Source organism: Gopherus evgoodei, chromosome 19, assembly GCF_007399415.2.
Source record: "Gopherus evgoodei ecotype Sinaloan lineage chromosome 19, rGopEvg1_v1.p, whole genome shotgun sequence".
Taxonomy (NCBI): Eukaryota; Metazoa; Chordata; order Testudines; family Testudinidae; genus Gopherus; species Gopherus evgoodei.
The window spans coordinates 18,858,734-18,873,278 of NC_044340.1; the positions used below are offsets into that span (position 1 = coordinate 18,858,734).

The 14,545-nt window shown below is 45.7% G+C and overlaps 1 protein-coding gene and 1 pseudogene across 1 annotated transcript; one reads left to right on the forward strand and one right to left on the reverse strand.

Moving 5' to 3' along the window:
• Positions 1-1,373: 1,373 nt before the first annotated feature.
• LOC115637422 lies at positions 1,374-2,543 on the reverse strand (annotated as a pseudogene).
• Positions 2,544-7,807: 5,264 nt separating this feature from the next.
• LOC115637328 (nicotinamide N-methyltransferase-like) lies at positions 7,808-11,358 on the forward strand. The gene is made up of 3 exons (XM_030538502.1): positions 7,808-8,142; positions 9,572-9,779; positions 10,665-11,358. Exons 1-3 carry the CDS (start codon positions 7,989-7,991, stop codon positions 11,098-11,100), a joined length of 798 nt encoding a protein of 265 aa, XP_030394362.1. The 5' UTR covers positions 7,808-7,988; the 3' UTR covers positions 11,101-11,358.
• The last annotated feature ends 3,187 nt before the right edge of the window (positions 11,359-14,545 follow it).

Below are 14,545 nucleotides of genomic sequence, written 5' to 3' on the forward strand. Positions count from 1 at the left end.
TGCAGCGCTGGCAGGTGTACGTTGGCTATGATTTTCCCTTTTGGGGAGGGAAAAAGTGTAGTGGTATTTCACTCGACTTTCCTTTTACATTCAGCACTGGGCCTCTGCTTTAGAGGGTTTTCAGGAGAGAATTTAGAGCCTTTCACTTGTGTCCCCTAAAGAGAAGAGAGGACTGACTCTGGGTATGTCTACACAGGGCTAAAAGAGCTGCGGCATGGCTGTGGCTGGTCTGGTTCCAGAGCTCGGGCTCCAGTCCAAGCCCAAATGTCTATGCAGCAATTTTTCAGCCCTGGAATCCAATCCCCATGAGCCCTGGTCAGCTGACCTGGGCCAGCCTCAGGTTTTTTATCCTTGTGTGGACACAGTGATCTAGTTTTAATCCAGATATATTAACCTGTAAATCTCCTTCTGCAAAGGTAATAATATGACCTGGAAACACAGACTGTTGCATATGGGAAACAGATCTTTATTAGGCAAGCACCGATTGGGTGGAGATTACAATTATTCACCAAAACAAATCATTCATCCAACACCATGGGCCAGTGCAGCTGTCAAGCCCCAGCCAATCAGTTCAAACTGCTCAATGTTAAAATCACAGCGAGGTTATTGCCGTTATTGATGATGATGTGTACAGTGTGAGCCATGTTCTCAATGCCGGGAGACAAGACTCCCAAGGAGGCATGCTGCCTGCACCAAGCAGTTCACAGTCTAATGCAGATGGCATAGAAAGGCACAAAGCTAAACATGTGACATAGGTGTGAGTGGCAAAATTTGGGTTAGAAAGGAGTAACTCAACCCATTATCAAATGTAGCTATTTGCGGAATTTGAATGTGGTGTCAGCTCAGGGGCAGAGCCTCTGTTCCTAAAGGTCTGCAGTGGTTAGGCCTGTAGATGTGTTTTGATCCTCTTTCTAAACCTCATCCATCAATAATTCCGAATCCAGCACTGATTGGGCCCTGTGCTGCACCACAGAAGCCAATAGGAGTTTTGCCACTGAATGCTGGGAGCAGGCTCCAGGCCATCAGCAGTGAGAAGGACTTTATATGATTCATTATGTAATTATTATTAATTGCACAGCTGCAGCATGAGACTAGGCAAAACATTACAAGAGCAGGGAGACGATGAAGCCCGGGAGGGTGCAGCTGCACTGGATAAAGCAGCGTGGGGTTGGAGGCCAGGGAGATATTATGGCAGCTCTGAATGGGAAAGGACAGGGATGAGGGCAGCTTTAGTGGCACAACAAGGGGTTCAGGCTAGTGCACCCTGAACAAACAGGTTCTCCAAGGTGCTTGGAGGTCATTGAAGCTCCATAGCGCACATTGATTTTCAGATCTACCAGCATCTACAGCTAATCTATTCTACCTCTCTACTTGCCTTGGGCTGATGTTTTTTTTCTTTAATCTTCTTTGCCTTTCCCTTTGGAAGCAACTAGGTAAGAGATTCCCTCATGCTCTATCAAACTACTAGGATAGCATATGGGAGTCACCTCAAACGCCAAAATATCAAAGCCAGCCTCCTTCACTGCTTCCTCCAGACACTCCTTCTCCAGAAAGAGGCAGGGAAACTTGTTCTGGTCAATTACAAAATGACTACACTTCATTGTGATCACCATAAGCAAATGACCCCCTGGCTTTAACAGGGAGCTGACATTCTTCAGGGCAGCACGGTAGGTACTCAGGTCTTTGCAAATTGCTCCTAAATACTGGCTTAAGAGCAGGCAGTCAGCAGGGGGCAGAGAGGCAAAGGTCACAGGGTTGAATTTGGTGACATCACATTCCAGAACCTGCTTGACCGTTCTTCGTAATTTCTCTTCCTTCTCAGCCCACTTTTTCCTGGAAAGATAAATATAACACTGAAGACAAATGTGCTACTGTTGTGCCAAAGAGCCCTTCATATCTTGGACCAGTGCACACAGTCAATATATCTGCAATCGGCTCAGTGGATGAGAGTTACATAGTCACACGAAATCTCTGCTGGGTGGAATTCACCTGCTTAAGGCCAGATTCTCAGAAGAGCTCAGCTCCCATTTAGCCAGAATTGGTCACACTTTATATGAAGCTCCCATTTATAATGGTTTTATAATCGTTAATAAATGACACAGTTTCTGCATGGTTGGCCCTAAACCAATGCAGTATTTTCTTCATCAATGTTAAATACATTAACCCTTTGTTGAAATACACAATGCCCATGACAAATGAAGGAGAATATAAACAGCTAAATTGCTGCTGCAGGATGAACTTAACTGAGGAAATGCTTCCCTGCAGGATGAAAGTTCAAAGAGAAAATTTTTGAACAATTTTTACCCAAGTTCTGCTTCGGTTCTTCGCATTTACCAAAGTAATGTTCCTATGAGCCACACAGTGAGATGTGTGATGTGTTCCCCTGGGATGCCACCTGGAACTGGGGTACCACTGAGCCTCCCAACTCACCAGCCTGGACTCCCACTCACCCTGTGATGCTGTGTCAAGCTGTAGACATGCTCCCGGTCTTGCACTTTCACCAGCACACAGGTAGGAACACACGTAGCTGTAGTAACATGCATTATGAAAAATTGTTCTTTATTCCTGTGAAAAAAAACCAGCCTTCTTAAATATTGTCAGTGAGGATACTGAGGGGGATTTGCTCTGTTCGAACCCTATCCAATGTGCATGGCTTTCCATTGCTTTAATGAGCATGGGCTCATGGGCTCTAATCTTACTTTCTTGTCCCCTAGTTCACATTTCTCCTGAAATGTAATTTTAAATAGAATTCGACAACATGGGCTTGGTCTTCGGGTCCAGCCAGTTTGTGTTCAGGCAGCACCCAACTGAAGTGAAGAGGCGAATGTGTCTTTGTTCCTCCTCCTTTTCCCCCACCCCTTTACCTCCTGATCCTTTAACTGACTGGCGGCCAGGTCAGTCCTTTGCAAAAGTTAGAGCAGCTGCAGGGCAACTCTAAATTGCACAGGCTAGTAAGAGCATGCAAAGGACTGTTCTAGTAGCCAGGGATACTGGAACCCAGAGATAGTCTGGTCATTACCCCCACCATGGTCCAGTCTCTGCCACATGTATCATCCACACTATTTTACCAGCAAAGCACAATGCAGCTGTAATATTACATATAATTCTGTAACGTTCTATGGGTCTGCGCCATATGTTGTTGGATTTTACCAAGGTTTTATGCTCCCCAGTTTCTCGCGGCTGCTCTCACAAAGTAGGAGGTCACCGGCTGGACTGGTCAGATAGGTCAGAATTCCAGATAAGAATCTGAATGGACTGCAGGTCTAGGGCTGGGAAGGACATTCAGAGCTTCAGGCCTAAGCACCTGGTCGTGTCAGATCTCCTCTGAGATGTGCCTGAGCTGCCAAACACGATTCCAGGTCTTAACCATGCGACTGAAAGTCAGTTCTCTTCTCTGTGCCTGAGCGGAGGTATGCAGAGTGCTGGTGGTGGGGCTGGGCTCAGAGCAAGAGTTCCTTTGGTAGGGGCTGGAGGCAAACCAATGTGCAGGTTCTATGGGACGTCTGATGAACTGAAACCTCCAATGAGAACCGCCACAGCCAGTTGCCTTTCAGCTTTCCTTCTAGCCCCTTCCCCTCACCCCCGCAAAAAAGCCCAGAGAGCTTGAGGTCCTTTGTTTTGGCATTCTCTCCCCTGTTTGGTGTGTCAGATCTCAGCTTGAGGACACTGCAAAGTCCACCTTTAATCCCAGGCATTTGGGGAGGAGATTGGTTAAAGTTAGTTGTTTGTTGGGGGATCGTTTAGTTTTCTAGGATGTAATTTGCTTTTTTTAAAAATTATTCAAATAAACAGCTCAATATTAATTCCACCTGCTTGAATCCTGAATAGTTTGCTTTCAATCATTTCAGAAATTCTTTCACAGCCAGTATAATATGCAAGCTAGTTTTGTAAATTGTTACTGGCTAAGTACCAATCAATCAGAGCTAGAAATCTTGTTCAGTATTTTATTTTTTGTTCTTCTCTTTCTTGGATGCCTTAAAAATAGAACTAACCCATAGGTGTCCTTGTTAGGCATGAGGCTAACACAATTCACACTTTTTAAGACCCTCAGAGGTCCACAGTGAACATGTTGTTTGGTTGTGAGCAGACTGCCAGCTGGTCCAGGGACGGGGGTCCCACAAAACTCGGCCAGGACATCTCAGTCTCAACCCACAGCTACTCTTGCTGCTCCAGTGCTCCCCACCCAGAGCTATACTGCCCATACACGAGATTCAGCTGCAGGTCTTCTTGTCTTTGTCTTTTCCAAGGAAATCACATTCACGGCCCCACCGCCAGCTTGGGTACCTTCCCTCTGGCTCCCAACTTTCTACTATTAACAGATCTCTACAGGGCAGAGCAACCTGGGTGGTTCACAGATAAGGCAGTTCCTGAATGAGCCTCTCAGGTTCACCTTGGAAAAGAGCCTGTGCGGGGGGTAGGTGTGGGTGACAGGGATTGGGCACCAGACGCACCCTAGTCGGGGGGCAATGCTGTGCCTCAGTTCCCCTCCTTCTTAGCCCCCCGAGACACTCACACACCCATGACAGGTGATTCAATTTAATCTCCCACTAACACCCTTGATCCCTGCTTTAATGAATCAGAAACAAAAAGACGACAACCAGTTCACTTGGCTCAGCTAAGCATAATCTGTTTTGTTGTCATCTTTGCAATTTAAACATGAGTGTCACAATATCTGGGGTTTACTTAAAGCCCCACCTGCTGAAGTCACCTGATGATGTGAGAATCTCAGTTTTCGTTTTTTTGAGGGGTGCGGGGAGGGGGGCAAGTAAGTTTCTAGCCTTCATGGTTTTGGTGGGGAACCCTGAAATACACGACCTGAGTGTACGCAACAGGCTCAGCCAGCAAAGAAAAAAGACCCAGCATATATAATTATTATTATTTTAAAGTCCCTTGATTTTTAAGCCTGTCGTGTTTTTGGGGCCTTGTGGTGTTCCATGCTTGGGGTTGGCCATACTGCTTTCCCTTGTCGTTAGGGTTTCCCAAGATAGTCCTACTACCCTTCCCAGCAAGTCCCTCCTAAGCCATTCACCTAGTTAGTGTGTAAACTTCCTCACCTGGTTCCCATTCCCCAGCACTCTCAGAAACAGAGAGTGTGGGCAGCCCTTTTTACAGCAGGCATGCTCCCAGCCTCGACTCAGGTGATCCTAATCTCATGCTCTCAGGCAGGCCTGTGCTCCCCCTGCTCAGGTTTTCACCAGGATCTGCTCAGCCCCACCCTTCAGAGGAAAACCAGGACAGCTCGAGCTAGGCTCGAGCTCCCTTCAAGGGCGAGCTCACCTTATGATGGGGCCACAGGGAGGAGATGGAACACAGAAGCCAAGGGACGCAGGGCCAGCACTAGAACAAATGATGCCTCAGGTAAGGAGTGTCCTCAGCGCCTCCTCCACCCACCCACACATTTGTTAAACTTTTGAATAGCTTACAGCACCCTGAGCTCAGCGCCCTCCCAATCCCGGCAGCTGAGTCACCTGCCCCTAACTCTGGCTCTGAATGTATGTACTCCTGTCAGATTGTCACCTGCACCCCTGACCCAGATCCCTGCCTTCTGAAGTGTCATCAGAGCATCAGTGGAACCTGTTTATCTCAGAAGGTAACACGAGGATGAGTCGGAGATTAAACAAACTAACTGAAAATTACCCAAGAGAGTCAGGCAAGGGAAAGTGGCTTAGTGGCACCGTAGTACTAGTCCACTTTCTCTGAGGTAAAATGAGGGGTTAAGTACCAAGCGGAAGAGCAATAAAACTGTTTAGATACAAGTCCCTCTGCTGCCTGCTCCCTCTTTCCCAGTGCCTGTTCCATTTTGGATAAATACTTAAATAGTGTTAGCTCTAAGAGGACAGGTACCAAGAAGCACCAACAGGTCAATATACTCATATAAAACCTTTTAATGCAATGTAACTGTATCTATCTATCCCAGAAATATCCCATCAGTAGTATGGACACTATTCAGCGGAGTTCCTGTTATTGATTGTATTTAAACACACACAATTTCTTTTTAAATCAGGAGGAATTTTTATAAAATGTGGCCAGTCCAGAGATTTCCCTGAGGAGTGTTCACTTTACTAGATCGGGAAAACTTGGCTGGGAAAGAAAGGAGCTGTGATGGATGTGGCAGAAGATTCAGAGAGAATTATCATTATTTTGAAATCTTGTAATGAGCAACCGTTGTACAAGCTTTGTGCACTTAAGATTTTATGTTACACAGCATAAAGGACAAACACACTCAAAATTAATTTTATTTATACTGAACCTTTTTTTCAAAACTAGGTTTTTCATCCAGATGGGGCAGATAGGCTGTGTCTATCATGCCCAGAGCAGATTGTCAGGAGATGAGCGTTCTCTCTGATGTGTGTCAAAATCATAATGCAGCCCCCACCAGACCTTCTAGATGTGTGACCTTTGAAATGAGAGTTAAGCAGCTGGCTGGATCAAGGGGCACTTTGTCACACGAACCAGAAAAGGTGTGGCACAATCAGGGAGCTGGCTGGGTTGAGTGGTGCTTTGCTACTCGAGGCTACATGAGCCACCTGATGCGGGGCATATTGGGCGCTGTCCAGAATATGTGGAACTGTGCAACCAGGTCACCACAACATCCCCTCTGCTGCCATGTACTGCTTGTTCCTGGTTTGATTGTGGTGCACATGGATATCTTTCAGCAGTGCCACCATCATAGGCTATGGTGGCATCAGAACCTACAAGCAGAGACATGTTTGGATGAATGGTATCTGTCCAGTAGCTAGAGATGCAGTTTCCTCTCTGCTGAAGGCCAGGGCTCAGAGCAGAGCCAGAGTCCACAGAAAAGGCCATGGAATCCCACTTTGTCCTTCTCTTGGGGGAAGCAAGCATGAGTAAAAGAAAAATCAGCCCAGGGAGAAAAGAGTTGAAGGTTCATGAATGGTTGGGGACACATTGGAGTTGGGGGCTGTGATGCTGTATGGAATATGGGTGACCATTTATGATATTATTAACACCAATGTTATAAAATTGGAATGAATCATGCTAGATATGCTGTGTAAGGTATCAGTGAACATGTTTTGATTTGCCAAGTCTGATAATCTTGTTTATATGTTTGTATCACCTTTGTATTGTAACCAATAGATATATAGGGTATATCTGTATTTCCAAACTTGTGCTGTGTTTCTGGGTGACACCCCCAGCCAGTCTGGCGACAGCACTGCCTTGCCTGTTCGATGGTCCATCAAGGATCATCGGCTGTACAATAGACCCATTGAGAGAAGGCAGGGGATACACCTTATGAGTCAGCAAGGCATGTAGGAACTGGAGTAACTTTTCTACAAACAAAGTTCAAAGCAAAGTACTGAAAGACCCATCCAAGCTGTGGATGTGTTCCAGAGGGACTTCGAAGCCAGCAAACTCACCAATACTCCTAAGAACATGATATACGGACTTGGAAGTCTCTGAATGTATTTGAGTGCTTTATCATTTAACAACTCTTTAGACACAAAAGGATTGGTTGGCAGCACGGTATTTTGGGTAGGCTCCAAACTAATATTGCCCTGGTGACGTGGCTGACCCTATGGGGTCAGAAGGACGTTTGGTGTATGTGAGCAGAGTTTTTAAATAACTTCTCACTGTACTGGAGCTAGGTGCTGATTGGGAGACAGAGAACTGGGATGCAGTAAGGCGGCTGGGGGGGATTTCTATTTTTTGAACTTCTTGATAACCAGTGTGGGAGATCAGAAGCACAGTCTGTGACTGGTTGGTGAGTTTAACTTCATTGTTAACCACTAGTTTGGGGAGTCTCTGCTCTCCCCCTTCTGCAGCCTGCCCTGACCTTGGCATTTTCAGTGAGGGCAGCCCCAGGCACCCCGGATCACAGGAGCATGTGAGGGAGTTGTGAAGAAAGCCTGTAATCTGATACTTGGACAAAAGAAGGTGGAGCCATGGCCGGGAAGAGCGGAGGAACCCCATATTAACCCAGATCAGGAACAGCCGGGCAGTTGAAGGTTTGCAAACTCAGAGAGAAAATGGACCACAGCTGCCTTAAGAAAGAAGCTTCTGAATTCCGTTTTGATCCAAAAGAGTGTTTCAAAATGTATTCTTCCTTTGACTCCACAAGCAGTGAAAAAAATGATATTTTGATGTTTCTTCTGAGAAATTTCTTTAAGACCTTCATTTTGGGTGAGTCGGGTGTGTTTTGTGCCATTCTATTTGCACAAAGGCGGTTTTATAGTGGGTTGTGTGTTGCTGTAAACATGATTGTGTAGATCTGGATTTCTTTTAGCAGAGGAGATTTTCCCTAATTATCTTTCTGCCCCTCCTTTATGGCGTGATGGGTCACAGTTGGTCCTCCTCAATACAAAAGCCTGCCACAATAGGTGTATTGAGAATAGTATTGTCCTCTAGCATAATAACTCTTGTGTGTGCAATGACAACACTGGGCTGTGCTAATGACCTAGATGAGTCTCCCAAAGTCAATAGGAGAGTCTGAGATGAAGCATAAAATGGAGCCCACTACAGGCTGAAGAATCCACAGCGGAGAAGGTGCGCCTGGACCGTGGCAGCATGGAAGAGGAGATTGAGAGAGAGAGAGAGAGAGAGGTGGAGAGCCTGCATCAGTGCTTGTGCACATGGTCCTTTCGGGTGCTGTGGTTGGCAACATCACTGATGACAGCGCGTATGGAACAGACCAGGACAGAGCAAATCCTCCTTGACTAGTTTGTGCCTTAAGTACAGTCTCTCTACAAGATTGCCATTGAGTCAGGAGTCGCTAGTCAAGGAGCTCCCCAGCTGTCCCCGAAAGAAGGACTTTCTCCCAAGCTGTTCATATACCTCCCAGTGCCAGCTTTAAGAAAGACACGGACGAATCAGAGAGGGCCCAGGGGAGAGCAACCCCCCTCCCCCCCAAAAAGAGAGAGAGAGAGAGAGAGAGAGAAGGCTTAAAAATCTGACCTACAGGTAGGATTGGAAGAATTCAAAGTTAATGTTTTTTTATAATTTCAGTGGATAAGATCAATGTTTATTTTTAAGTTTCTTTATTTTTATTGATTTAAATTTTCACACTTGTGGGAAATTATATAACACTTGGGTGGAGGGAGTCGGACTACAATTATTTAATGACAGACACTGAGATTTAAAAGCTAAAATTTTTTATAACCTTTAAAACACCAAATGTCAATATCACATGTCAAAATATTACTGCTAAATATCCTCAGATCCAAGTCAACGAAGTCCTGGAGCAGGATTTCTCTTACTTTATCTAGCTGTGTATTTCACATATTATCAATGGAAATGCTTTTTAGTCAGTTTGTGTGTGTGTGGTGAAATCAACCTTTATTGACGTTTACTGATACAAATCAAATCCTGTTCAACCTACTTATGAAGCAACCTCATCATACCACCCCCTCCATAAACTTATCGAGTTCAGTCTTGAAACCAGTAAAGGGTCCTTCGCTGCATTTTCTCTCTCCTGGAACTGGTCTTCTTAAAACCCTTTATAAACCCAAAGAGGAAATTGTCCAGCTTGAACCCTTAGCCCCCCAAACCTCCTCCTCTCCCATCCTCTGCTGCTGTTTGTGCTGATACACAGGTATTTTGCATTTCAAACCAGATGGCATTAAAGGCAACACCCTGATTCGTATTGGTGTTGAGCCCACCATTTACGAACTGCTGTCTGCCTGTGAGTCCTTCAAGGAGATCATTGTCACAAACCATATGGATCTGAGCTGCCAGGAAGTGCAGAAATGGCTAAAGAAAGAGCCGGGAGCATTTGACTGGACTCCGGTGGTGAAATACGTGTGTGAGCTGGAAGGGGACAGGTACGGGAGGGAGACGTAGTTCTGTTACAATTTAACTAAAAAAAAATGTAAAAATCCTTTTTAATTTGTTGATCTTCCTTCTCTGGGGTGGTTTTTTTCCTAATAATTATTATGTATAATGGTGGTGTTCATTACGTATAAAAAGAAAGAAATGGATTGAAGGAAAGGAAAAATTTAAGAGAAGTCTGGAACAAGGACTCCTTTCCAGTGACCCCAGCAAGGGATTCCTATGAATTTAGCAGACTCAGAGCTTGAACTTGCAACGCTTACAAGAGGAAGGTTTACTCCTACAAGGGTAATTTCTCCCTCGGCAGAGTGGCAAACATTTCAGAAACAGAACCCCCTTCACTCCCGTTTTAGCCTTCAAAATGGGCCGTAAGTGCCAGATGTCCTAAACAGCTGAGCACACAGGGTGCTGAGCTCCTTATTTATATGAATGGGCTGTAAAGGGTGAATAAATAGTGAGAACATTTTTTAATAAGGGTTTAGTCTATTGCTCAAAATTGTTACACAGCCCAACAGATCAATAGATAGCTTATAGCGATTTACACCATTTTCTGCAGATTTGCTGATAACCAAACATTTATGACGCATAGTTTTTGTGTCTGTAAGATGCCTGTGTCATTTATTAACCATTATAAAACCATTATAAATGGGAGCTTCATATAAAGTGTGACCAATTCTGGCTAAATGGGAGCTGAGCTCTTCTGAGAATCTGGCCTTAAGCAGGTGAATTCCACCTAGCAGAGATTTCGTGTGACTATGTAACTCTCATCCACTGAGCCGATTGCAGATATATTGACTGTGTGCACTGGTCCAAGATATGAAGGGCTCTTTGGCACAACAGTAGCACATTTGTCTTCAGTGTTATATTTATCTTTCCAGGAAAAAGTGGGCTGAGAAGGAAGAGAAATTACGAAGAACGGTCAAGCAGGTTCTGGAATGTGATGTCACCAAATTCAACCCTGCGACCTTTGCCTCTCTGCCCCCTGCTGACTGCCTGCTCTTAAGCCAGTATTTAGGAGCAATTTGCAAAGACCTGAGTACCTACCGTGCTGCCCTGAAGAATGTCAGCTCCCTGTTAAAGCCAGGGGGTCATTTGCTTATGGTGATCACAATGAAGTGTAGTCATTTTGTAATTGACCAGCACAAGTTTCCCTGCCTCTTTCTGGAGAAGGAGTCTCTGGAGGAAGCAGTGAAGGAGGCTGGCTTTGATATTTTGATGTTTCAGGTGACTCCCATATGCTATCCTAGTAGTTTGGTAGAGCATGAGGGAATCTCTTACCTAGTTGCTTCCAAAGGGAAAGGCAAAGAAGATTAAAGAAAAAATACATCAGCCCAAGGCAAGTAGAGAGGCAGAATAGATTAGCTGTAAATGCTGGTAGATCTGAAAATCAATGTGCGCTATGGAGCTTCAATGACCTCCAAGCACCTTGGAGAACCTGTTTGTTCAGGGTGCACTAGCCTGAACCCCTTGTTGTGCCACTAAAGCTGCCCTCATCCCTGTCCTTTCCCATTCAGAGCTGCCATAATATCTCCCTGGCCTCCAACCCCACGCTGCTTTATCCAGTGCAGCTGCACCCTCCCAGGCTTCATCCTCTCCCTGCTCTTGTAATGTTTTGCCTAGTCTCATGCTGCAGCTGTGCAATTAATAATAATTACATAATGAATCATATAAAGTCCTTCTCACTGCTGATGGCCTGGAGCCTGCTCCCAGCATTCAGTGGCAAAACTCCTATTGGCTTCAGTGGTGCAGCACAGGGCCCAATCAGTGCTGGATTCGGAATTATTGATGGATGAGGTTTAGAAAGAGGATCAAAACACATCTACAGGCTTAACCACTGCAGACCTTTAGGAACAGAGGCTCTGCCCCTGAGCTGACTCCACATTCAAATTCCGCAAATAGCTGCGTATGATAATGGGTTGAGCTACTCCTTTCTAACCCAAATTTTGCCACTCACACCTATGTCACATGTTTAGCTTTGTGCCTTTCTATGCCATCTGCATTAGACTGTGAACTGCTTGGTGCAGGCAGCATGCCTCCTTGGGAGTCTTGTCTCCCGGCATTGAGAACATGGCTCACACCGTACACATCATCGGCAATAACCTTGCTGTGATTTTAACATTGAGCAGTTTGAACTGATTGGCTGGGGCTTGACAGCTGCACTGGCCCATGGTGTTGGATGAATGATTTGTTTTGGTGAATAATTGTAATCTCCACCCAATCGGTGCTTGCCTAATAAAGATCTGTTTCCCATACACAACAGTCTGTGTTTCCAGGTCTTATTATTACCTTTGCAGAAGGAGATTTACAGGTTAATATATCTGGATTTAAACTATATCACTGTGTCTACGCAAGGATAAAAACCTGAGGCTGGCCCAGGTCAGCTGACCAGGGCTCATGGGGATTGGATTCCGGGGCTGAAAAATTGCTGCATAGACATTTGGGCTTGGACTGGAGCCCGAGCTCTGGAACCAGACCAGCCACAGCCATGCCGCAGCTCTTTTACCCCTGTGTAGACATACCCAGAGTCAGTCCTCTCTTCTCTTTAGGGGACACAAGTGAAAGGCTCTAAATTCTCTCCTGAAAACCCTCTAAAGCAGAGGCTCAGTGCTGAATGTAAAAGGAAAGTCGAGTGAAATACCACTACACTTTTTCCCTCCCCAAAAGGGAAAATCATAGCCAACGTACACCTGCCAGCGCTGCAGAATACATCTAAAACAGGTGAAAAGATGTTGCAGATACCACTACAGCGCATTTGGCAGATGCATTCTTGGGGATCCATTACACATCACCAAAAATGATACCAGCGGCTCAGTGAGAGCCTGTAGCTTGCTCACGTGCCCTGCTCCAATGCCCCTGAAGTTTCCCCTTAAACACCAACTCAGGTATATTTCATGCCCCCTCTCTTCCATCAACAAATACTTTTCTGCTTCCTGTGAGTTCTGCAAGAATCTATCTCAGTGTGAAGAATGAACCCCCCCCCCCTGGGTACCTGACGAATGCAATTTGCATGTGCAATAATTGGTTAAAGTGTCAACAGGAAGGGCTACCGGTATCCAGCAGGATCAGAGGGCAGGGCACAGACCCATTGTGTAAGATGTAATGTCCAGATAAGTTTATCCCCCCGTTAAGCTAGCAGACGTAGGCAGGAGATAGTGCATAGAGATGAGTGAGAGATGCTTTCCTGTCATGGCCAAACATACGACATTTCAGATATGTTCCTGTTCTGCATTGTGAGGGACCTGAGACTTTTGAAGTTTTTCTCCAATAACTAGCAAGAGCGAAAGATGCAGCCCACACTATCCAGTAGCTTGAGGGTTAGGGTATTCACCTGGGAAAACCAGGGTCAAGCTCCTGCTGTGCCTTATTTAGAGCAGTGACATAAACTTCTCCCATCCCCCACACCCCCGGTTGCCCTAACTAGCAGGCTATTAGCTATTGGTAGGTGGTGAATCTCTTAGGTTGTGCTCTGCGTTGTCTACACCAATGCTGCATTACAGCTGGAGCTATTTTAACTGAAATATGATTGCAGACCTGGATTTATCTTTTATCAAAGGAGATTTTCTTAGTTACCTTTCACCCCTGGTGGTAGAACGGGATGGGTCAGTGTTTCTTGTTAACAGAGCCTATCAGCACAGCTGCATTGAGAGTAACATTGTCCTCCAGAGAAATGACCAGTAACTCCAGTTTGTGCAGTGACAGCACTGGACCGTGCCCACGAGTCAGGTGGGGTATCCATAGTTAATGGGGGAGTAGGAGGGGGAACATAAAAATGGGGCTGCTCAGAGTTCAAGGAGCAACACTGGAGGAGATGGAACAGTACCGGGCCATGGCAGCATGACAGGATAAAGAAGAGAGAAACGGTGAGCACATGTGCAGGGTTCTTCAGGGCGAAGGGTGCAGGCGTCAGAGAGAGCATGAGAGATGGTGCTCACTGCAGAAATCAGAGCAGCGTAAATTATCCCATCTCACCCAGTGCCTAGATTACAGTCTCTCTAGCGGTATGATCAGATCCTCATCCCATGCAATCCTCCATCCAGCCCTAGTCCCAGAATTGCAAGGATGAGTTGGTGATATTAAAGAAGCCAGCATGGGCCGTCAAGCTAGGAGTTGCCTGTCACGAGTTTCCATGGCACCACTCGCAGTGGGTGTTTGTCCCGGCCTGTTCATGCTCCAGGGCTTGTGGCCACCTGGAAGGTACTTAAAGTTCCGGCTGTAAAAAAAAAAAAGCCAAATACTGTGAAACTCACAATGAATATGATAAGCTGATGCAACACGGCTGCTTTATTTCTTCCCTCACCTTGGAGCCAGGGTACGTCTACGTGCAATGTTGGATGGAAGGTGAGCCATAGTCATGCCCTGTTTCTTGGCAGTACACCATCTGTGTACAGCCACTGAGCACTACAGTCAAGGGCTGCCTATCCACGACCAGCAGCAGGGCATGTAAGGTGACTCTTCCGACCTCACTGTGCCAGACCTTGACGTTCTCATCTGAATGGGGCTCAAGCAAGCCCAAGTGACAGTTTTTAGGCTGTTACATCACATTTATTCGGACTGTTGTATCTATTGCTCATTGTCACAATAGACCTTGCACATGCCGATCTCAAAGCATTTTACAGACATCCCTGTGTGAGGGGAATGCTGTATACAGGGTCCTTCACTGAATTTTACCTCTCTGGGCAATGGCCTTCTGGAAACCCTTAAGAAATGTAGAGAAGAAATCCTTAAGCTTGCTAAACTCAGCCTCTATCCATCCAACTTT